This window comes from Salarias fasciatus, chromosome 20 (genome assembly GCF_902148845.1).
Source record: "Salarias fasciatus chromosome 20, fSalaFa1.1, whole genome shotgun sequence".
NCBI classification, from domain to species: Eukaryota; Metazoa; Chordata; class Actinopteri; order Blenniiformes; family Blenniidae; genus Salarias; species Salarias fasciatus.
This window is the reverse complement of record NC_043764.1, coordinates 9,968,281-9,994,214: the sequence shown is the minus strand read 5'-3', so window position 1 is coordinate 9,994,214 and position 25,934 is coordinate 9,968,281. Positions and strand designations below refer to the sequence as shown.

The window sequence follows — 25,934 nt, the reverse complement described above, 5'->3', positions numbered from 1 at the left end:
ATTCCTTTTGAGTAAAAACAAAACAAAAAAATAAATAGAGGCATATGTTTTGCATTTGCTAATTTCAGTAATCAATAGTTAATATATCCATTACAGTCCTGTCAGTTTACTGTTGGTGAGAGGAGACGCCTTAAAACTATATTATATGCAGGCTAATATACGTAGGTCCATGAGCAGATGATGAGTTCAGCTCTCTCCAGCAGCTGGCTGCTGTGTTTTCTCGTCCGCCGTTAGCTCTGGATTCTGGACTCAAACAATGTGAGAACTGGAAAAAGTGACCCAAGGTTTCTCGCTGCCGGGTTCGGCTGTGCTGCCCACTGCAGTCCTCTCCCCTCTCAGCCCTGGACACGTATTTCACGCTCAGCCCACAGACAAGTAAAACTATTTTTACTGGGCTCCAGGGAAGTTTGACAAATCAAAACTAATGTTGTACAAAACAAACTCGTTTGAGTTTGATTTGAGTTGGTTGCTCCTGTCAACAGTTTTACACTTAGTCTTTTTTTTTTTCTTCCATATAAATGTGGGGTTTGTTTCAGGGAAAAGGCTTTTTGAGTCATTTCGACTTCCCTCTCCGTTCTCTCTGGTGTCAAAACATCCTCAGTTCTCCTGTCAGGCGGCACGTCGGGCCTTTATTTTAGAGCCATCATGCTGCGTGACAAACAGGTTATTGTTTGATGACGGGAAAACCTGGAAAACTTTTCCTTCACACTATTAGAGCCCATGTCTGAACCTGTGATTGAGCAGGCTGTTGCGCATTTCTATACCCCTTCGATCTTACTGTTTTCACCTGTAGAGTGGTTTAATACATTGAAGTCGCTGGGATAGGATATCCTTTTTCCTGCTCTGCCTCTTCATACCAAAACACCCAGTCGGCAGTGCGAGATTTACAGATTCTTGAGGCCGTTTTAGACCTCGGATCTTCTCCTTGGGGAGTTAAACTTCTTTCTTCTCGATGGCAGGGTGAAACACAGAGGGGAAAACAAGGTGAGTTCACCACTTTGACCACCTTGGCTTCAGGGCATGGTCTCAGTGAGTTAAGCTGATACGGAGTCACAAACCAGCCCTTGAGAGGAGCTCATGTTCGATGCTGGAGACACAAAAACAAAATCCAGTTTGGAGCAGGCAGTGGTAAAATCAGCAGTCAGTCATCAATGATATGAGCTAAAATCAATCAGGAAACACTGACCCTATGAGAACCAGGCCTCTGTCCTCGTCATGCAGGTTGACGCTCGCAGTTCTGCATGATTTGGGTGTGTCATTGTTTCTTTCTTTTTTTCCAGGCTTTCTGTAGGCTAGAAATGACACAGTCATTCATTTCAGATGTGTTTTAAAGGGGAACACATTGAAAACATGGTGGTCTTCATGAAAACAAGGGCGTGCCTTCTGTTCGGTCTCAGTCATCAACGACAATAAGTGATACTGAAAATGAGCAGATTCTAAAAAATTTTTTCTTTATTTCCCACTTTGCATGAATATAAACATTTAAACGTCTTGTAATAAATGTAGAGTGGCTGATTTGAAGCGGTTAACAAACGCTGTCCTCTTCCAGGAGAGGACTCTTTCTTTTATTGGCACATCTGCAGTGCAGTTATCGGTGCAGCTGCACGTCCTCCTGAGTTTGTAGATATGAAAATGAACATTTTGCCCTTCATTTTTTGCTTAGCGTGTGCTCGGTTCGAGACACAGTGTGCCGTGTGCGACAGTGGGAGAGGCCACCTGCCGGGAGGAGGGTAATGTAGCACAGCACTGCAGAATCTGTCCTCAGCCGTTTAACTGCAGTGTGACCTCTCTGTGAAGACAATGCCATTCATTCATTATCAAACAGGGGCGAGCCTGCAGCCTCCCCTGGTTCACACATGGATATTAATGCCTTGCAGTCATTTACATTTCAATTCCAGATCCTATACGAGAAATTAGTCACATGCAAATCACAAGCCGGCGAATTGTTTCAGGAAATGATTGACGTTTTTCAATTAATACCGCAAGATAAATGAAATATGTTTGGTGCATTAATTAACTGGAGAAAATGGAAGCGACCGTAGGTAAAGTGAAATTACCGCGATCCATTCAAAGTTCTCGTGGGGGTTGATTTTTCAGCTACATCCAGAAGTGGGGGAAGAACAAAAAAAAAAAGGAAAAAAGTTGGAGTCACGTTTGAGCGATGTCGATTCTGATTAATTTTGATGGAAAGCTCTGATAACTCCAGTAGCAGGCTGAGCTCCTGTCAAATTAAAAAAGGTCAGAGTTTCTACATCTGAATTCCTGGCTGTGTTTGCGGCGCTGTGGCTCTGTTTGAAAAGGTCAGACGATCACAGTATGTAAACAGCGGCGTTATAATGGAACAACCTGCCTCTCTTTGACGTCTCGTGTGCGGCTCTTTGCTATGCGACTGTGACTTTTCAGTTATTTCAGAGATGTGACCCCACTGCAGCTTTAAATTTAAAAAAAAAAGTTACGTGATCCTCGCTGGTTTTACACGTCTGGCTCTCACATCACGTCCAGCCTAAAAGGCAATTTGTACTTGAATAAAACATGTAAATTCAAATGCACGGAAATCAATAGTGTCAAAGGATGTATATCATGTGGTTCCGCCTCATAAAGGATGCTTAAGTTTTAATGAAGAAGAAGGACGAGGACTCTGTTAGAACCGACTTTCATCGTACGTGTCACCGTCATGAAATATTCATTGTGTTCAGGGAGGGTTTGCATTGAGGTTAGAATAAGATTTGCTTGCGTTTTGCAGTGAAAGCCCATTGATTGGTCCTGTATCATTAGTTGAATGACTCATCACTGGGGATTGTTGCTGAATATTGATTCATTCACTCGACCGAGTCCTGCTGAGCACCCTCCTCAATCTTACTCATGTTCACTGTGGGGTGGAAAAGGGATGCATTTTTCACAATATTGTGTGTATATATACATTTTTTTTTTCCTCAGGTGTGTAAAATGACGAGAGAATTTCGAAACCAGCGCTGAAGCGTTTAATGCAAACTATTCAATCTTTTTATTTTATCTGGAGACGCAAATATATTGGCAAATGGATAGAGTTTCAGTTCTCTCTTTCTCTCGCTCTCTCTCTCAGATAATTACACTTTAGCTATCTTTGATTTCCTCTGCCCTCATTGGGACGCTCCCACAGGTTACCTCCTATCTGGCTGCTTTTGACACGTGTAGTAAATAAGAGTAAGGAAGGCCATAAATCATGCTCATCCTTCCTGTGGCAGACCTCTCGTCCACATTGATCGCTCACGCGCCTTTGAGGTCCACCTGTGTCTTACGGAGCTCATGTAAAATTGTGAGAATAATGCAAAGCGGCAACCTTCTGTGTTTGAGTTATTCTGCTACAAGGGAGAAGTGAAAGCACAGTTTTCATGGTGGAAAAAAATCCAGAGTTTACTTTAGCTTCCCAGAGCTGAATTTTGACGTAGTTTCATATAAATGTGTTTGGGTAATTTCGAGAGCCGTTGTTTACCTGACTGTACAGACATGTAAATAAACTCCACCCTCATAGAAACGCTGCCCATCATTGGTGGAAGATCAAACTTAACATTTTCTTTATTTCCTTCTTATTTTCACGGTTTCGTGGTTTTGACAATCGACTCATTCAGCTTCCCTCAAACGGGGCTTCCTGTGGGGAGTTTGCATGTTCTCATTGTGCGTTCTCTACCTACTCTGGTTTTCCTCATGCAGATTAAAAACATTCTCAATGAGGCTAATTTGATAATAAGTTGAATGTGCTTGCCATGTAATGCTTTCCTTCATACGCTGGGATCAACACTGAGTTTCATTAAGTTGCTTAAAAGATGGATGATACGTAAAGAAGTCACCTTAAAACAAGTAGTTAAAGGTGGCGTAGGCAGAATTACCCAAGCAAGATGGCGATTTGACCCATCCAAGATGGCGATTTGAAACCCAGCACAGCCCCTCCTGTCCTGTTTTCTCTGACATCACGCCCTTATGCAAGTTAAGCCCCTCCCACAAGAACGTGCGCACGAGCGCGACACAATGCCTGCTGGTATCAAAATACTCAAGCACTCAACGGCTTTACGACGACAAGCAGGACAACTTTTGCAACGATGTTTGATTCTGATTCTGATGATGTTATGTCCGACGAGGCAGGTAAATATGCGGGCCTGGACTTCCTCATGTGCGTTCACGAGAAGCAGAGCTTTCCATCCAATCATGATGAAGGATGAAGCGTCGCCCCTCGACCAATCAGGATAGAACCTCAGGGGCTCTTCTGATTGGTCAAAAATACCTGGAGCGGCCGAGAATCCTTTTCAGCTCAGAGCAGAGACAGATGGAAACGCTGCGCCCTGGCGGTAGTGCAATTATACTACACTCCTAAAGGATTATCAATGGATACTCTAACATTTAATCCAAAGAAAACAGAAAAATTTGCATTGACTAGCAAAATCCTGCCTACAGCACCTTTAAAAGTATACTGGAGGATTCTCCGCCGATTTCATACAACATGGCCGATTTGCCATTTTTGGAGCACTGCGCGTGCGCACGTCAGCCGCATGTCACTTTGTTTACATCCGCGCAGCTGGAGCATCGTCTTTCCGCATAGGATTAAAACACATTTGTAATCATGTCGGACTTTTCTTCCAGTCATACATAAGAATACGATCTGTAAAGTTGTGTCTTACGTGTTTATGCAACAGAAACACATTTGAATGTGATAATCAGCATGTTACCTGTCCAGCAGAAACTTCCCCACGTCGTGATCAGTCCTAAATCCCGTTTGTGCTTTGAATGTCCGCCACCTCGTAAAGGAATCTCCCAGTAAAACACGTGTTTTGTCCTTCTTTTCTATGGCCTTTCTTCTATCCTCCGGGAGCTTCGTTTGGAGACCCGTTTTATCCGATAATATGAAGAGTGGGGGAGGAAGGGAGGGGGGTGCTCGTGCTTCGACTCGCAGACCGGGAGCGGACACGCACACGGGCTGTGAGAGCGAGGGGGGGAAGGGGGTGCGCTTGTGGCCGCCGGGACGGAACACACCGGCTGTTCGGGAAACCTCCCACCCGGTGGCCAACCGGTGGCCAACCCGGCCCCTGTTCGGAGGTGTTCGGGAGGAACAAGCCGCTTCTGCGGCTTCTGCTTCTGCGATGGTTGCTCCCGCTGCATGTCACTTCCTAAACAATGCTCTGCGCATGCGCGGCTCGAAACAAGCGCGCGCACAGAGGCGGTGACTCGACATGATACGTCATCACGCAAACGCGTTCCCACATTGATTGGCACTGTGACTGCCCAATCACGAGTTGGAACCATACAATTCTGATTGGTTCTAAGGATCCTCCAGTATACCTTTAATTGTATGTAATGAGGTAAAATGACAGTAATCCTGTGATTTGTTATAATTTTTCTGTTTTGTCATAAAAGCAAACATTGCTTTATACTTTCACCAGTATCAATAGTAAAATATTAATCAAAAAAAATGTTTGGCTTTAAGACGCTGTTAAATCCAACAAAACCCAGAACAGCTGACATCCTCATCCCTGCTTTAGATCTTCCAGTATGAACACAGAGCCTTTACCAATACCCTTGAACTCATTTCCACCTCGTAAACAATGTGTAAAAATACATTAAACTGAGGTGGAGAGGCATGATTGCTCGGATCATGGATGAACTCAGTCACTCTCCGCTGGCTTTATATTTCTGTACAGTGTTGTTTAGTCAGCAAAGACGCTGCCCTTCAACGTGAACAACCTCTGCAGTGAAGCGTTTTCAGTCACAAACCAAAACCCTGTGGACACGGTGAGGAATGCATCCGGAAATCAATAAAATATCGCATCGAATTAAATCACAAGACTTGATCTTGATGCTGCGTTTTCAGGAGTCACCGGGGTCCTCGGCGCTTTTCTTCAAAGAACAGTCGCATCAGGCGTGCATGCTGACCTGAAAGATGAGCGATACCAACATGTTTATATTTATCTCACCCTCTCCTCACAATATTTCTACTATTATAATTGACTTTGCTCGGCGTGCTCACTGACTTAGAAAATCATATTTGAGTACACGGCTAGCAGACTAATCCTGCCCATGCGGAACGCAGGACTGGGCCGCTAACGGCTGCAAGGCACCCTCCAACGTGGCTGCTTCCACCCTCTTTCGGCAAAACTCAGATTAGCCTCTGCAAGACAATTTTTTAATCAGTCTATATAGCTCATATCTCGTTCCTCCTCTAATACTGGGGCCTTTTTTTCCTCATTTGCTTTCCAAACCGAGCCACATATTGCTGGAGGAGTTCGGGTCATGCGCTGCTCCGACGGCTCGGGGTCAAACAGAGATGACCTTTTTTTATCTGGCACTGCATAGACAGGAGGAATTACTATCAAATTTGAAGAGGATACATATGTAAGCAACCTTTTGCAGGCAGAGCTGGGAGGAACATAACGTGCGTATTAATCTGTTTATCTCTGTGTGCTCAGTGCAGCATATCGGGCCGTTGCCAAAATGTTCATACCTGCTACAGTTATTTGAGCCTGTGCCAGGTTTATCTTCCCAGATATTTGGGCGGTGGAGGCATTAATGCAGTTTGTTTTCACAAAACAGAGTCCCTCTGAACTCCGGAGTTGTTGCTCCACATGTATCCATGACAACGTTCTTCGTATTCAGTGGCTTGTCATGTTCTGTCTTCAGAAAGACGAGTCGTCTCTTCAGGCTCACATTTAGGTCAATAATAATACAATCAGTTCTTCAGCTGGAGATCAAATTTTTCTAACTTTGCTTATGCACATTTTTAGACGTGCATTATTTATTGTAGCTCTATATTTGGTATTGTAGTATAATATTAAAGAGTAATTGTTTGCGATGCTAAACAATATTTGACGGATTACATGAATGCCAACTCTCACACAGACAGGACTGGACTGAAGCGTTAGGAAACGTGGACATCTCGGTCATTTCATTCTGCAGATGTGAAGCAATCGGAACGATAAAGAGGAGTTTCATAAAAAAAAGCAGCAGCGCAGCTGGGATATACCAAACACAGGGTGATAAATTAAACCTGTGCAATGAGAAGCAGGCATGGCGAGGGCAGCCGAAAAGGGCAGCGAGGAGGAGAACTTTGTGAGACTGAGGTCAGGCCATAGAAAACCTAATAAAACTCTGCACTCCATAATAAAACAGCAGGGAAATGAACTTTTGCTTGTTTTGTTGTCTAATGAACACACAAAAAAACCACAAAACTTTGGAAGATCTGAGTCCAAAAATTGTATCACTCTTGGAATTTATTCCATTATTTTGAATTGATATTTGCTAATATTCAGTGTAATCAGATTTAATTGCTTTTTAAAATCAAAAAGTTTTTGGTTTTTACTTGATTGATCAACCATTTCATCTTGGTTCAGGACATACTTGAGTTAACCACATTTAATTGTTTAGATAAACTCCACCAACAAGCACTGTGCGCCATTTTAACACCAGAGGTAACGAGATCATTTGCAAAGATTTGCATATTTTAAGGAGATTATAATGCACTTCACCACGAGTGATGGAAGAGCTGATTCCCTACGGTGTTTTGAAGCCTCTCTTTCCAGTTCTGTAATTGATTCCTGTTTTGTTTTTTTCTCTCTCCGCAGTCATAATGACAATGGGAGACTACTTAATTCAGCTGCAAATGAATCAAGTGTAAACATCATTAGGAATTGATATGAATCACATTCATTTACAAAATGAAGTTTGGTTTGCTTCACTGGAACGACGTGTTGGCGCCGAGCTGAACCCAGCTATGAAAATTAGATGAAAATAAACAATTAACTCGCTATTTGGTGTGTTCAAGTTAGAAAAATAAAGTATCTTTGAGCTTATTAAAGGGACAGTATTGAATTATTGGTGGTACAGTTCAGTCAATCCAGAAACAGAAAAATATTCACAGGAGCTTAAACTCCAGGAAAAAGACTCCCTGGATCATATTTTCATTCATTTCATGCATTCATATTAATTTTTCCTATTTACTTAATGTGACAACACCTTGTGCTCAAAACAAATTGTCACTGAATAAATTACAGCATGTCTGATGTGATGAGTCTATAGGGTGTGTGAGTGTGTGTGTGTGGGTGTGTGTGTCACAAGCATTGTTAAAGCGCTGAGGACTCATCATGCAGTCACTGCAGTGTGAACTGTTTTGTGATCGCTTACGTTCACACCAATTTCAAAGCATTCGCTAAAACATTGGCACGCGTCTCCCTTATCGTATTCCGCTGTCACGTAGTGGCTGAGCCTAAACCGTTGGTTGAGCGTTATCTCTTCTGCACATTCCCATTTTAGCTCTCTCTTTCCTTGATTCAGAAGCTTTGATGGAAGGTAACAGCTTGCGAACACCTGAAGCCGTCCACATTTAGCACGCCTCATATAATGCCCATCATCTAAAATCATAGATTCGCGACTGAATGATGTGATGCGGGCTGCTAAAAATCCCAGCTGAAACATGAACATCTTTGGCCGATTAGATGGTTTAAAAGCCCGCTGGAGTGCTGAAAGTGAAACGGTGAGACCATTTCCTGTCCATACAGATGATGCATTGATTGAATTACGGTGTAGTTAAGCTGTGGTTAAACAAATTCAAGGACAGAGCTAATGTAGTGTTGCGCCGTGACCTCAAAACCTCTGATTAGATAATAATTGCTTTGCTTTTCGCAATCACGAATCTCTCCAGTCAGGTGCATGAATAAACCAAAACGTACATTTATTTTTTTTCAAACTTGTGCATTTGGGAGCCTCTAAACTCCACCTTTGAAAGGTGTCCTCTGGTGAAAAAAATGTCTCAATACAGTAAAAGGTTTTTTTTGATGCCGTCTTTGTGGGTGAAGTGCAGGAGAGCTTGTCATGCGTACACCGTGCCTTTTTGAGGGAAAGTGGTTTTGAAAGGATGCATCAAGCCAGCCGACATCAACCCCCCCCCCCCCCCATCACCCACCCCCACCTCCTCCACCCCCCAGCACCTAAACAGAGCTCCTCTCAGTCCTCGTCACAGAGATGATGGCTGCTGCATACAGAAGAGAGGAGACAGGAGCTGCCCCTCAAACCGAAACGTGCAATTACTCTCTTTCACTCCCTCAGCCTCCATTTCAAACACACACACACTCACACACACACGCATACATGAAGACACATAAACATTTACAATTAGCCACACCCGCCACTCCTCTCCGGGGTTTTTGGTCAACATGAAGTGCATCACATGTGCAGACACACACACTCCCCCCCTCCATCTGTGTGCTCTCCAGGTCACCAGCCAATGACATTGTTTATTCTAAAGGCAGCCGTGAACTGCATTTTGAATCCTTGTTCAGCCATTGTGAAAAGGTTTTTTTTTTTTCTTTCTTTCTTTTTGTTCCCTTCTTTTGTGTTCATGTTGTTGAGCAAACATCTGTGCACGCATGTGAAAAGAGCCTCTTCAATAGACCCGAACTCCACTCGCCGACGTGTCCCGTTCGTTGGCTGTCAGCTCTTTGAACACGGTTACAAAGAAAGTAAAAATAAATACTCATCATGCTAATGAGTTTTCATTCTGATACTGAATGTTGTGAGTTTGGACGTCGTGTTCAAAGAAACCGCATCTCTGTTATCATCCAACTGAAATTTGAAAGGCTACTTCATTCATCTCTCTTGCTTCAGTACTCGATCCAGACCGGTCACTATACATTTCCTTGTTTGGTGTTGATGTAACTATTTCTCTTTAATGAATTGCTTAAAAGCTTTGCAAACACCACTTCCTGGTTTCACCATGTTGACCTTTACTAAAAGTTTACTCTGTTTGCCAAACGATTAATTGATCGGATGGTGGCATTCATCCAAAGATAGCGTCAGATCCGATTCTAGATTAAATGGATGGGGTTTGGAGAGGGAGGATCACTACGTCTCATCTCTAAAAAAAAAAAGAAAAAACGCATGCCTGAAAAATACATTTTTTGTCTTGTATCCAGTTGGAAGGTATATTTGTATTTGAAGGTTAGGATGTCTGCTCAGGCACAAAATCCACTTCCATCATCCCTAAAGCAAACACAGTCTTCCCCACCTTCGCCGGATGGTAATCGATGGTATCACACAGCCCGATGCAAGCAGACATGAAAGTTTTTTCTTTCTCGTTTTCGCCCATGAACCTCCGTGAGAGCTTTGTTCCCTGCTTGTTTCACTTCAAAGAAGCATGTATCTTAATTCCCATCAAAGCCCACAAACCTGTTTGTGTCCGAGATTAGCCTTAAGCTTTTACCGCCGAGCCGGCTTAGATTCAGCCTCATGGAAAAATGTCTCCCCGCCGTCTGGATCGGCCTCACGCCGGCACGGCGGCGTGCGAGCGGGAGGGTGTGAACGGGAGCTCGCTGCTCCGTGGAACAAGAGATCAGAGAAGCTGGTTGAGTTTGGGATGCAGATCGACGATATTCCACTGACACCTGTCTCAAATCTCCACAATCTTGTCAGACAGAATAGGAAAATCCATCCGTGTGCGTCAACAGATTGTTTAACCGGTGGAATCCGTGTATTGTTTTTTGACAGGCGGTTCATACAGAGCTGCGCGGTGGGGACAGCAGAGGCGTCAGTGTTCGCTCACAGGGCTCTCGTTTGCTGTAAAAAGGAGTCAATTTTGATTATTATTATCGTAATTAGAGTAACTGTTAACTTGTTTTTTTTTTTTTTTATTACAGGTGCATCTGAAGATAATTGGCTAAAAATGAAAAGTTCATTTTCCCAATAGTTTAATGAAGCCACTTTGTTTTGAGATTTATAAGACATAATCTGAATGTTTCAAGTCTGTTTCATTCTTCATGATTTTAACACATAAGTTATAACAGTGTCTCAAAATAATAACATTTATAAGGTCAAGTGTTTTTCCTGAAATTTTAGTTTGGTGTGCTCCAGACATATATGATATGCTATAAGTACAGAAATAACTAAAAAAAATTTCAGTGAGTTGCACCTTTCCAATATTCACCTGTATGTACAAAAAACTGTTCAATAAATTCACCCTTTAATATTTCACACCTGTAATTACATGTATTTATAATTTTTATTCACTTTGCAGTTTCCTGCCTGTTTATCTTCAATAATCAGTTACAGCTATGTGAAAACATTCTATAATTTCCCTTCAGTTAATTAAATATCGGGTATACCGCTCCCTGAAAAGATCAGTAAAGCTGAATATTTGTTTGCAGAGCTGATCCTGGTTTAACATAGTCTGATATAAAGTGTCTCAAGAAAGAACTGAGTCAAGAGTGTCTATAAACATTAATAATGGGAGCACACAGACATTCGTGTGGACAGACCACCAAGTTGGATTGTTATCCCAGGTGATATCTCAACAATAAAACTGCAAAGTTCCAAGACAATATGAGGAGTCATGTCACTTTGGAGTTTGCCATTGTTGTTATTGTCCATCTATGTGCAGAAGAACTATTTACCACAGACATTTTGCACGAGCTCATTAGCAATGCTTGAGAAAAGTTGCTTTTTTGGTGATTCTGAGCATTATAAATGAACACCTGAAACATAACAAAAGTTTTCTGTCTTCTCTTGAACACATCGAATGAAAGAGGCTTGAATAGTTGGAATGGAAAACTTTGGAATGGTCTGACTGTTGTGAAATCTTACAGTTCACCATTTCAAAGTCTGTTTTTCTCCTGACAACTCAAAAAAGTAAAACGATTATTTTTGCATGCATCTATGCTTGACTTGAAGCTGAGCATTTTGTTAAGATATTCCATTATCTTCTTATAATAACATGAAATCTCCATTGAAATTCTGTACTTATTTATTTTTTTTAATGAGGCTGTAATCAAAAGTGACACTATTAATTTTTTTAAGATAATTTTGATTTGGTTTTGGAACAGGACAACATTGTTATAAGAATTAGGATACAATCCATGTTTTAAGTATGCTAATACATCATTTAAAAGTTCTAGTTGCTTAATTTCCATTTAATAAAAATGACTTGGTCCAAACAAATGGTAAACAAGCAAGAACTAATGGCAGAATGTTTGGAAACGGCTTCATTTATCCTAATTCTGTCCCCATGGTTGAGCAGCAGCTTGTGCTTAATGGCTGCTCACATGTAAGATGCATCAGGGCTGGTCTTTGTGGGATGAAGCAGACCTGACCTTCGCTGATAATTTGCACTGGAAGTCATTACATTTACTCTGCCGCACGGCATTTTTAGAACCGTGGTTTAGTGCACTTACAGGTTGCCATATTCAGAATGATCTCTTCCTTCTTTTCCAATCAGCGAAGTCGGCCATTCTCCGGAGGCGAGCGGTATCTCATCTCCCTCAAGAACCCAATTAAAGGTGGACGGCAGAACAGGGATCAATGATTCCCTCATTACTTCAGACCACTCTGAGGGGGAACCTGTCTGGGCCCAAAGCTGTGTTCGATTTGAGAGGAGCAATAACTGCTAATTCTTTCTTCTGATATTTCACCTTCACGATGACTCCTCTTCTCATTTGTCATTTCCTGTCAAGTGTGGGAATAATCCTGAAATAATGGTTCATTCAGCTTATTCAAAATAAGCAGGTGAATCGATACTTGAATAAAGTGACTCACAATGACGTGCAATTGTAATTATCGTAGCTGTAGTTCTTTTTTTTTTTTCTTTCTGTTGCTTTTGATTGTCTCATGGAAAAAAAAAAAGAACACAAACAGCAAGACTTGGATAAGGAGCTCCTCTTCTCTTCTTGGCTGGTATAAGGAGCCTCGCATTGTGACGAAGCCTTCGTTCATGGTCATTTCCATTTAAATATGAAGAAATCAGTCAAACCTTACAATAAGATGTATGTCTGCTGCTCTACATGGTAATTCCATACAGTCTCAACCAATCCTGTTTTGACATTAGAATACATTCCAAGACTTTTAAATTTCTTAACACTCAGACCTGATCTGGATGCCTGATATCCAGTCTTACCCGTTAAGTTTTCAGTATACATGTAGATTCCCTAACAGCAATTTGTTCCCTCTCCCAGAGCTGTGAGGGAAAAAAACAGACCCAACTCTTTTCTCACAGTAATGTTTTAGAAGTTCTCCCAGCTTGTTTTAAAATCATCGTCAGGGCAAAGTGTTTCTCTGGTGTTGTTTGCATGTGATTACTGAGAAATTTTAAGTGGACATGGTGAAGGTGGAAAAGTTCTCAGGAGCTCTCCACTCGAGTTTCATGTGAAATATTTTAATATTTGAGCAAGAACGAATTTGTTCTCTTCACTTTTAGAAAAATGAACAAAAAAAAAAAATCTGTTTTCAGAGTGTATATCTGGCTGAACCACAGCCTATCTTTAAATAAGTTATATTTATAGGTGGTCTGATGGGGTCAATGTATGTGGCTTTAAAGGTGCTGTAGGCAGGATTTTGCTAGTCAATGCTAATTTTTCTGTGTTTTCTTTGTATTAAATGTTAGAGTTTCCATTGATAATCTTTTAGGAGTGTAGCATAACTGCACTACCGCGAGGGCGCAGTGTTTCCATCTGTCTCTGTTCTGAGCTGAAAAGGAATCTCAACAGCTCCAGGTATATTTGACCAATCAGAAGAGCCCATGAGGCTCTAACCATGATTGGTCGAGGGGCGTTCGTTGCATGTTCTTGTGGGAGGGGCTTAACTTGCGTAAGGGCGTGATGTCAGAGAAAATAGGACAGGATTTGCTGTGCTGGGTTTCAAATCGCCATTTTAGATGGGTCAAATGCCGGAAATGCCGAATCCTGCCTACAGCACCTTTAATTAAATTATTTAAAATAAACTTTTATATCATACTTCCTTTGAGACATCCTTGTTCATCAGTCAAAACAGGAAGCTACTGAAGCCCGACGAGTCTCTGTAGTTCACTTTATTTACACTCAGTTGATGAACCATGGCATCTACCAAGAAAGTTCTGTATATCAATATAATTTCCCCAAATTTCTTAGTATATTTTTATTTTCCTAAAATCTTGGCACTTTCCCCTCACCAACAGTTGGGAAGTCCTCTGGCTCACGCTTGGTGTCGTGGGCGTTAAACTTGTGACCTTTCAGTTATACAACTGTCTGTAATCCCTCAGGGTCAGACAGACTGATGCTGCTGCGTTTGGAACTCTCTCTCTCTCTCTCTGTCTCTCTCACTCTACTCTCTCTGCTCTGTATGGTCTGTTTTAGTGTAAACAGTGAAGGGAAAGGAGGCTTGAGTATGAGCAGAGAAGTGTGGGGAATTATTTGGATTTGGTGTTTCTGTACAGCCTGCGCCTGCTCTTCATCCAGGTTCGACCCGCCAGTGTGGAATGATCTCATTGTGCTTCTTGTGTTACACTGAAATGTCCCTGCCCCCTTTTCGCAGAAATGATCTCATATGCATAATTGAGATACTGCAAGCTTCTCTCTGTATGCTGGGACTGCTGATTGAATCAGTGTTGTTTTAATAACATAAAAAAAGTAGCAAAGTGTTGAAAGCCTGTTTATCACTGCCAGTGTTGGTTTCATCCTCCTTACCATATCCAACTTAATTTTTAAATTGTGTGTTGAGGTAAAATTTAAGTTATGCCTTTGTTGCACAGTAGGTGGCAGTGCTGAGTCCCTTTAGCAATAGTCTGTTCTTCACACAGACTTTACAGTTTCTGCCATTCTGTTCTTCTTTTTGGTCGTAGTGATCCAGATCATAAACTGGTGTGTCACAGGAAGACCTTCCACCATTGCTGTATCGACTATTCAAGTGACTCAATACACCATCTTGTGATGAAAACTTGCACTACAAAACAAGTCTTCAAGATATGAGGACTGTTGCTTTGTCTTATCTGCTTAGTATTTGATGATATTATTGTTAAAACAACAAATTAATGTGCATCATACCTTTAATATCTTATTCTTTCTCACATTCTATGCAAATTGAACCAATCGCTGCCAACAGTAGCCTCAGCCTAATTCAAAAACACTTTGAAAATTCGACCTCAAATCGGGGTGAGCGTTCTGTTTGTTAAAGCAAAAATAAATTGTCTCCACAGTGGCCTTGTGGGACAAAATGAATGACAAAAGCTTTGGAAAGCATTTGCTTGCATACTTCTTTATTACAACCACAACTTCTACAAGGAAAAAAAAAAACAAACATATTTTCTCATTGTTATGATCCTGTCGTGCAGGATCTGTTGCCCTGCTGTAATATCTTCATTAGCAGGAGCCAGAGGGCACGTTGAGTTTTCTTTCTTTGGCTTTTTGTCTGCAGCGTTTACCCGTCAACAGCAGAACGTTTCACTGGCTGCACAGTCATAAATGAGACACAGCTGATATATGTTGTGATCCTATTTTTGGAAGAACTCCTCGCTTTCTGTTTCTTTCTATCTGCTTGTCTTGTTTCTGTCAACATAAGCCTCCATTTTGTTGCCACCGTGGGTGTTTGTTATTTGTGTATTCCGTGTATTTCCACTCTGGACTGCAAAGCTGTTTTTTTTTCTGCTTAAGCCCCATTCTCCCTTATACGATAAGATGATCTTGATAAAAGATCAAGATAGCGTTTAGCTACAAAAACTCAATTTCCTTACTCCCCTGGTGACATTAAACTATTTCCCTTTGCTTGAAAGAATAAAATAATAAAAAAAAAAACAAGCCATGAATTCAGGTCAGCCCCCACATTACTGCTCCTTTTTCCAGCTCATTGGCTGGCCCTCACAGATGCTATCAATGAGCAGGTGATTTTGGTGCAGCCCATAAGTTCTGCATTGCAGAGGCATGTCTGAAGCACTAAACACAGATTATGAGGTAAGAACCTCTACAGTGTGTTTTGATAATCTGGAAGGCAGCCATCCCATAAAAAGACACAACACTGAAAGGGCCTGTAACACAATTCAGATACAGTTTGAAATGTGTTACATCTGAACTGCTTTAAATGTTGATTCTCATGTGAACGATGCACACAGGATTTAATCTTCACTGTCAGACTGACAAATACTGATTGAGCACACAGCAGATGAGGAGCGCATGTTCCCCCCGTGAAAGTTTCCTTTGGGTGCGTGCAGTGATGAATTAATGAAGCTTATCTTAGCATTAAAAAAGCCCCCAGAATAACTTATCTCAATTCTTGGCTGTCTGTCAGAATTTTTAGCAATTACATGAGGCAATGCAGGGAAAACAGAATCCCATGGGTGCCACATGACGGACAGAACTATGACGAAGTAAAGACATACTGGGGGAAGAAAAAAAAAACTTCTCCTGACACACCACTGCAAGACTGAGTGAAGAAATCTGTTTTTCAGACAGTGCTGCTTGCCACCTTTCATTTGTATATTTAGACACACCTCATTATTGACTGTCCCATTACAACTTGTTATTACTTATTTAAATATTTTTAGAAAACTACAGAACAATGTGTTGTCTTACATCAATGTGACAAAAATGAAATCATACAATGCAATGACACTTTTTTGAGTGGCGGTTAATGCTAAAAATAGCAAAGGCGGGCAGCAGCCAACATACCAGCTCCGAAACATTTGATCCAGCCATCAAGGCCAGTGTAACGCACGCCAATCAGACCAGCAAATTTTGTGTTTTTGCGTTGGTAAGCATGTGACAGTCCAGCTAAATGTGCTGGGACTCACCCAAGAACAGCAGAGATGAAGCAGAAGACCCAGGCAGGTGACGACCATCAGACCAGCATCAAACCAGTCTGAGACAAGTGTAAACCAGTGTTGGGGCGCTTTCACACCAGCGCTGTTTGGTTCTGACCAGAGTTGTTTACAACAATAATCCGGTTCATCCAGGCAGGTGTGAAAGATCCCCGGGACTCAGCTCTGGTTCGCTTGGAGACGTGGGTCTCGGTTCATTTGAAAGTGAACTGTGGTCTTGAAGGCAAAGCGGACTATCGGTGAACTGTGAGGCAGTGCAGGCGCTCATTGGTTTATGATCAGAAGACTATATATCGCAGTTGCTTCGAGCTAAACTGAGAGGATTTCCACTTTGGTTCCTGACCAATCAATAAGCCAGGTTGTTTACTTTGTCATGCTGTTTTTCCCCTCTGGTCAGTGTTTGTTTGGGGGATATCACCCCAAATGAGCAGTGGTTGTAATTTCATACTTTTACATGGGACTTTTTATTCCTCTATAAATCTGAATAAAGCCTAATTCTGCTTTAAAATGACCATGTAAACGCCTGAAAACTTTATTCAGAATTAAGTTTAAATCCAAATAGACCGGTGAGTTCATTCTCCTTTGGAAGTGGAATTATATGCTTATTCGGCGTGACTTCATCCTGGTCCTGATGCGCATGCTTCGTCATGATGACTCAAATTTCCAAGATGGCGGCCCGCAGTCCGCGTTTTGACTCGTATGGATACAATTTATTTAACACAGTTTTGGAAGAATTGGATATAATGAAACGAGCAGATCAACGGGCGCTTAACAACGCAGATATTTTCAAAGCTGTAGCGTCAAAGTTAATCAAGAAAGAAAGACGAGAAAAACACTGGTTACTTTCAGGAGAAATCAGTACGTCGCGACTGCGCCGTCCAATCAGAACGCTTCGCAGGCCTCGGCGTGAAACGATTTAATCCTTGGTTTTCCCTGTGTAAACACGGCACTCATGAATATAATTCTGAATTACTTTCTTGAGAATAAACCAATTCTGAATTAAAAACACCATGTAACCACAGTCATTATGTGACATAGTCCAGGCGGTTTGGTTTGTTTTCAGAGGTGCTGTGTGAAAGCAAACCAAAGAAAAGTGTGAAAATTTTGGATGTCCTCACTGACAGTCGACCTGATTCCTTGGACTATCGTGGTGTGAAAGTACCCTCACACCCGTTACACTTCAGCATCAGGCTAGTTTCAGATTAGCACAGGACGACCATTTGGACAGCCTCCGTCCAGTATTAGACCAGGTTGTGACCAATGTGAATCAACATTAAATCCACCATCAGACCACTGTTACATCACTGTCTGATTAGCTTCAGATCATCTGATAACCATAAGACCAATCTCAACCAGCAGAAGATCCCAGCGCCATACAAGCCCCAGATCACCATCAGACATCAGCAAAAGTTTTGCTAAAATCATTAAGTTTTTTTCACATAATGCTTTTCAAGTGAAAATTCAAACAAAAACTCAATAATTGCAATCTATGTAAAGTTTGTGTAGTTTTTTTGGGCACTGCAGCTGACCTCTGCTTCTGTTGTTGCCAGGTAACAAATACCTTGCAAGTGGTGAAAACGTGTGAGTCCTGACTGTTAATGCCTAGCAACACAATCCTGCCAGGGTAACAAAAAAAAAAAAAAAAAGGAAAAATTACAATCATTCAGGCTTGAAAAGTACTGTGCACAGGTTTGAGCACTGCAAATTTTTTTTTTGTGTGTGTGTGACTTGAGTTGAATCTGGTGACTTGGCTGCTGTGTGGATGGATACTCAGCTGCAGCACAATGCGGAGTGGTTACACAGCACTGATCCCGCTCCCCACTGTCACCATTCATATGCAAATCCAAGAGCCCCAGCACACCCACTAATTACGGATGCTCTCGGTTCCGATTCACTCCACTGACAGGCAGATAGACTCGACAGCCACCGAAAGAAACTCGTGAAGGTCCATTTCCCGGATGTACATGCACACTCAAGTTCACATGCTTGAGGCTCACTTTATAAAAACTAGAAAAACGTATAGATTAAACAGAGGATGAACTGAATAAAATGGCCTATAAATTGTTCTTATTTTACCTTTCTTGAAATTTGTATCAAGAGAGAGAAAAATGGTTAATTTGCCATGTTTAACTCTGTTAAAAACCACTGAGCAGAGATTTGATCTCTTTTTTAAAACTGCTTGACCCCAAAATAGTTTTGCAAGATGACAGGAAAAAAAAAAAAAAGTGTTTGTTTTTCATAATCCCAGATATGTTTTCAGCTGTATTTTGTGGAAGAAAAGTAATTGCAGTCATTCTTCATAGTGATTTTAGTTACCGGAGCATGAAAAGCCCACAGTCATTGGTATCTTAAGACATTTTCTGGAACATTCTTCATCTAGAACAGTCAATTTACCCTGTAGGTAGACCTCTGACAGAGTAATGTCACATTCTGCAGAATGTTTACATACACCTGCTTCACGCATGCATGCGTGCAGACAGATATTACCATAATGAGGCAGATTTGGAGCTCATACACAGTAAATGCAGATTTTATTCACATTTCGTTGCTGCATACTCCGTGAGGAATACCAGGGGTGTCAGAGAAGAATTTATAGTGAGACATGTGATGAGATGCAAACAAATCTACTCAAACAGTTATATACTGCTCCATCTAAATTACTCAGGGCTAAATAGGCTTTTTTCTGACATCTGAGATGAGAAGGATTCCACTAATGAATATCAGATGACTTTGGGATTATTAGCCCCCCAGTGTTTCTGTAGGAGGGTGTGTGTGGTGTGTGTGTGTGCCCTCCCATATGACTAATGTATCATATGCAGCAGCAGGGTCGTCTATAAATAACAACATGATGTTCACTTACTGAGCGGGAGGGGTGACTCGTGTCTGGGCAGATGGATGAGTGTGTGTGTGAGGGAGACTGTTGTTCCTCATCTCTTGCAAAGTGTGGCGGGCGGTCAGTTAAGTTTTATTTGAGACAACTGTGCAGCATAGTTCAGTATTACACACACACACACACACACACACACACACACACACACACACACACACAGACAGCGCCCCTCAGGCCACGGTAAGATTTTCTGGGAGTGTGTAGCAGTTGCTCGCTGCCCCGGCTTGTGAAGCGTGGTGGTTGATCTGCGCTCACCACATGCACAATGTTTTTTTTTTAATTTATTTATTTTGGGTGAGGGGGGGGTCTCAGTTCATATAAACTTGGGAAACAATAACAACACAGCTGTACTGCTGAGCGAGTGGGCACGCTCTGGCAGCCTAATGCCAGATTACAGCTGAGAAATGCAGCAGTGGGCCGGGGCGTTGGGTGGGAACTGGGACAGGTTTTCTGAGCCTCGAGGCCCGAAGACACAGAGCAGTTAATAATCAGTGCTTATTTCTGAAACCAACAATTAAAGTGTTTAGTGTCTCAACAGTGCTTCTGGGCTGGACAGCATGGCAACACAGAATTGTTCTTTTGAAGAATTTGGTTCTTAAGCTTTAAGGGATGCGTCAGTTTTGCTTATTTATCTCTTGTCACTGCATTGATGATGGTTTGCAGTTTACTGTGTGGTTTCCAGAGATTCGACTGATTTCTGTTATGAACTTTAGCTGAATTAGTACTTTAGGAGCTCCCACCTGCGTTCCTGGACTTCAGCCCCAGCCCCCCAACCCCCCTTGGCCTCCTTTATGGTTGTTAAAATTCCAGTTGCTCCCATTTAAATGAACCGTGTTGACAAACTGTCTCGCGAACCAGGGAACTTTTATTTCGATTGTTCCTGCTTCTGCCCGTCAGGGTGTGTCTGCAAGTGGCTTCATGGAACATTTCACTGCATCAAAGATTGTGGCTCGGGTGTTTTTTTTTTTTTAAGGACAAAAAAAAAAAACATTGGTCAAAGCTCAGTGAGTGTTGAAGGAGACTTTGCTGTTTCATCTGCAGATGGCTCCATCCTTCCGTCTATGCATCAGAATAAGTTTGTTTTAATTTGATAAATCTGCCTCACCTTAAATTTTCCAAACCCATTCTCTTTAAGTACCGACTGCTCTAAAATCTTGGTATTTTACAAAGGTCAATGACTTCTCCACAAGGCTCCTCCGCAAGCACACTCCACATACATTAATGCGAAGTGTATTCAGGTGGGAACAAGGTTTTTCATCGTGCAAAAAAAAAAAGCTTATAGTTTATGATGAGGTTAAATTAAAGTGCTCCATGTAATGGAGCACAAGACTGAAGTTGGTTGTTATGAAATGAAGATACTGTGAATGTCTCACAGCTCTGCTGTCTGAGGGAAAATAAATACCGAAGAACTCATCTGTGCTTTCTTTCTTACCTGTCATGGTCATCCAGGAGTAAAAGTTACATCTGAGCATATCATGTCCGCTAAAAATTCAGTTATTGTGCTCTGGGTATTTTAGATACACAGGCAGAGTCTCGTCACAAATCTTCTTTGGTTTACTGTATTTTTTCAGTCTACACTGTGATATTCAACTTCTTTTCTCAGTTAGCAGAACACTGGCTTTCTGCTGCCTCATGATAATAAACCACCTCATCACGTCTCATGACAACATTTACTGTAAAAGAGATATTTCTTATTATAGCAGCGCGAGGTGCTGGACTGGGAAACAATCACTGCTTCTGGTTGAATCTAGTGAATAAAAATCATACTTTTTGCAGAACACTTGACATATTTTATGACTGTTTGGATTGTAAACTTGCTTACTCAGCAGATTTGCAGCGACAAATTTTTGTCCATGTGGTAAATATGAGGATAAACATACATTCAAATGCCTGCACATCCATATTGATTAGCCAAGTAGCTTTTCTAATCATTAAAGCGACATCCGAAAACAATGTTTATTTGTGAAGGCTTTTGATTTCTGGCAGTTCACTCACCTAACTGAAACTACTCTGAGTTCAACCGGAGGCTTTTCTGTCCTCTATACTTCTTGCATCCATCGGTGTCTTATTTGATTTCTGTGAAACGTATTACGTTTTGAAAGTAATGTCATAGTGCAGCAATGCTCGAACAATCAAAGCAACAACTTTCCCTCCCTGGCTGCTGATAGAGCCGAACAATAGCCCAAACCCCGGTGCTGCAAACAGGAGGAAGAAGCATTAATGTTTCATTCACTGTGAATGATTAGCCTTATCAGTAAGCAGGTGGCAGTCACTATGTCTGCTGCCTGCGACTATTTCGCTCGGCAGATGGAGGGAAAATGACAGAAAGGGAGGGAATAAAGGATGTGTGCTGGGGAGAGTGGATACGCCACACAACATATACAAAAAATGCATTTGTGTTGCACTGTTGATCACACGCCCGGCAAGTTGTTTTCAGATGTGGCTTCAAATGTGGAAAAAAATGACTTGGCGCCTCACGCTGACTGCAAATGTGTTGTGAGGAATAATGAGCATGCAGAAGCACACCTTCCGAAGAGGGAATTTTACATGGAAACAAGCACATGCTCACGTTTTTTTCCTAAAGCCACCTGCCTGATATTGAGATTAAAAACTTAATTACTTGTTAATGTTTAGCTAATGATGAGTATTTTTAATCAGTGTTCTTTGGGGTAGCACACACATTTTCATTTACATTAATTATAAATCTTAAAAGTAGGAAAACCTTCCCATGATATTTTTTTTTTTTTAGCAAATTAGCTTTCAGAGCCAAATTGAATATTACCTCATTTCAATGTATGTTCAATGTATGTTCTTCCCCAAACTTTATCTGTTGTGTTTAATTTTTCTCGAACGTTGCCGCACGGCTTCACGCTGCCTTTGTTTGCAGACGGAATACCTCGCTGTGATACCGCGATGAAAGCTTTTGTTTGCTTAACTATTATTGTTTTCTCCCCACAACTGCTCCTTTGTCAAACTGATGATTTCCTTCCCTTTTGTCCGTGGGTCCACCGCAGGAGGTGCACGCAGTAAACACAGAATGCCAGACGGAGACAAACCCACAGTGCCTCTGTGTAGTTTGCCTCCGCGGGATCACAGGAATGTATTGTCACTCGCTTCAGTCAAACACAGAATCCCAAAAACCTTGCAGCGGTATCTTCTGAGCACAGCTGTGCCTCAGACTTGTGCGTGCTCACATGGTCTAGCCTGGCCCCCCCCCCCCCCCGGACTCCCTCTGCGAATGGTACAGTCCATTTAAAAAGGTGCTTGTCATCTCTCAATGCTCTGTGTCCTTTCAACAGTCAGCTGCGGGGAGCACATTTCACAGGGGCAGTGCTGGCTCTCGAACACACACACTCACACACACACGCACGCACACACACACACACACAGGCACACTCATGCTCTCACAGAACTCTCTAACACACGCACACACTCACAGGCTTGATTGCACACTGACACATTCACACTGCACATGCACCATCTCTGAAGCGTACACTCCTTCCAGCAAGCACACGTTTCCCCTGAGCCGGATGCCCCTCTTTAAGGGGAAGGACACTCTGCTTTGAGGATTTTAACTTGGCTTTGTCGTAAAGAAGGGACCAGGAACAGTCAGAAAAGAGGAAAGAGGAGGAATTTATCTCGGGACACCTTCCTCTCCAGGAAATGGTCAACTTGTCAGCATGACACCCTGTCTGGATTCCCCTCTCTTCCTCAGGCAAAAATCCTGAAAATGATGGATGACAACAAGCAGCTGGCCCAGCGCATCGATGGGGCCATCCAGTCGGCCAGCCAGGAGGTGACCAACCTGCGGTCGGAGCTGAGCGCCACCAGCCGCAGACTGGCCGAACTGGGGGCGACGGACTCGTCCGCCGGCATGCTGGAGACCCTGCAGCACAACCACAACGGTAAGGGAGCGAACATGTGGGGAAGGATGTGAACATCCCGGCGCCGCTGTGTGTGATCTTACTGTGTGCATATCAGAGATGAGTGGGCTGGAAAAAAAGAAAAAAAAGAGCCCCCACTCGCACCCTCATTTCATGGAAATAAGTGCATATTTGAAAGTCGGCGAGTGAGTGGAGGGATTGGAACAAAAGAGGTGAGAGGTTTCTGTTGGCTTGTGTCCACTCTCTGTCCTTCCACAAATCCCCTCTCATGTTGAATAATTAACCTCCTGAACCTTTAAGAGGGGGGCTGTGCTGCACTTTGGTGAGGACAGAGTGGCTAAAGTTACAGCCTCTCTCTGCTCTGAGGCGCTCTTCATTCGGTTCTCCCTTAACTGGGCAGTGGATCTGCAGAGGAAAGGAAAAGGGGGCTGGTTTTCGGGTTGCTGTGGGTTACTGTTACTGAGAGCAGTTTGAATGGCCGCCCAGTGTGGAGAACGCTGTCCTGCGTGTGTGTGTGTGTGCGTGCGTGCTGCAGCTGCTCCGTTTGCCCCTTTTCCAACTTTTATAAACTTCATTTGACACGCAGATCGGTAACAGATGTGAGTTTCCCTTCCCGCGCTCATGCATGAGCATGACCGGCTGCACAGACGTTCATGGGTACGCTCGACTGTGATGCCGCCTGCCATGTCCTTTCAACTTCTGGCACAGTCACACTCCCTCACTCCCGCTGTTTCCATAGCAGTCAGCTGGTACAGCGAGCTGCCTGATAGGATACGTTCCTGTCTCGGCTTTGGCAGCGCTCCACTGTGAAACCACATCTCTGTCAGGCACTTCCGAGATCAAGCTCTGTAATAGACCTGCTGTATTTCCTCTCTCACTCTGGAGAAGTACTGGATAACTTTCTCTATGCAGTGACAGTGAGTCATATATTCCTCTGAAGGGCTTCTTAATGGCGAGGAGTCTGTACACAGCCTGCTCTCCACAGCTGACCACATCCAGCTTGGTCTCAGCTGACCCTGGTACTTTGTTCTGGTGCTTGTTCCTCTTCTTCTACGCCCAGCATCATCCCTTCTAACCTGACGCTCACTGGAAATCCTGCTGTTTCCATAGCAGTGTGTGTGTGTGTGTGTGTGTGTGCGCCGGCGTTAGGGACGACGAGCATTCCTCCGGGAGGGTTTGAGCACTGATGTCATTGTTCCTCGCTGCTGTTTCTCCGCCGAGCTGAAATGATGCCTGAGATGTGCATGTTCGGTGCCGCAGTGGCGTCCGTCCGTGAGAAGATTCATAAAAGTCACATTAACATCACAAAAGCGGCAGAGAACGACCGGGGCCCATTCTTCTCTGGTTGTCGCTGTGTTTCTGAAATGATACACTTTCAGAAGGTGGCATCTATCAGTAGATTTCTCTCAAGATGGATTTTGTCAGACACAATTATCTGAAAACACAGAGCTAAGTGCTTCTGAGTGGGCCCCTTTCTCGACATCAAAAAAAAAAAAATGACGTGCACACATGTCCCTTTGATAGTGGAGATTACGCCCGCTGGTCCCTGACTTTGTTTGGCCTGTATATATCTTCCCACTGTCATTGTGTTTCTGTCAATAAGCTTCGCACCCACCTCTTTCTGTCCGTTCTCAACCCCCTTTCTCTCATCCTGGCTGTTCTTTACAAGCCCGGGGTGTATAATAGAAACAGCTAGGGATAGGGGGATTAGGTAATTTATCACCGGTGGCCGCGTCGGGGAGGGAGGCGTGCGGTAAAGGGTCGCTGGTTCATTGCGCAGCCGGCAGAGTGGCGGTCCTGGGGGAGGCCGTGTTGGGGGTGCTATCTGCCACTTCACTTCCAGCTGCACTCACCTCGCCAGCAGGCTAGCTTACCTTAATTGCATTTCGCCCGCCCGGGGGTTTTTACATTTACATGTTACAGTCATCCTGGCAAGTGCGCAGTTATGAATAAATGTCAGAACTTTGTGCGTTATCTTTTTTTGTTGAGGTCTGTGGAGGATTACATTAACACACCTGTTTCTCCTGCGTACACACACCCGACATTCAACTTCCATAAAGCGTTAAACACTTTTCTTTTACCTGAACGGCATCTTCACCTTGAAGAATCATTAGTTTCCCTCCACAGACTCAAACAAGCAACAATTATTGTGCGTTTGTGTGTGTTTGTGTGCTTCCACCAAGAAATGCTGAGCAGCCGTAAAACTGGTCCAAAACTGTGGCCCCAATTCATGCCGTTCTCATTTTCTCTTTGTGTACAGGAGAGAATGTCATGTCAGGTCCCTGCTCCGGAAATTGACTGGTTCAGTGAAAAAACACCACTTGTACACTCATTTCGCCATATTTTTCTCCGTTGGCCTTTTCCTGGAGGTGTTTCTGAGCCATCCCCCTTTTAACTTTTTTTTTTTAAGTTTTCAAAACTTAGCTGTGAAAGTAGTTTTATTCTCCTTTCAGGAACTTTTTGTGTTCAGATAGAAAAAAAAGCTTCAATTTACTGCGTCCACAGTGTTTGTGACAAAAAAAATCCAGCTATCCAAACCTCATCCACTCCGGATACTTTGATTAAATCTGATAAAAATTATCTCAGAACTCTT

General features: G+C 42.7%; 1 protein-coding gene across 4 annotated transcripts in view; it reads left to right on the top strand.

The window, feature by feature from the left end:
* Nucleotides 1-25,934, top strand: part of kazna (kazrin, periplakin interacting protein a) — a 180,759-nt gene that overhangs the window by 40,263 nt on the left and 114,562 nt on the right. For all 4 annotated transcript variants that reach the window (XM_030118086.1, XM_030118087.1, XM_030118085.1 and 1 more), the window contains exon 3: nucleotides 23,173-23,362. In XM_030118086.1, the coding sequence (XP_029973946.1) occupies nucleotides 23,173-23,362 (190 nt within the window). The remainder of the gene's footprint in view (nucleotides 1-23,172; nucleotides 23,363-25,934) is intronic.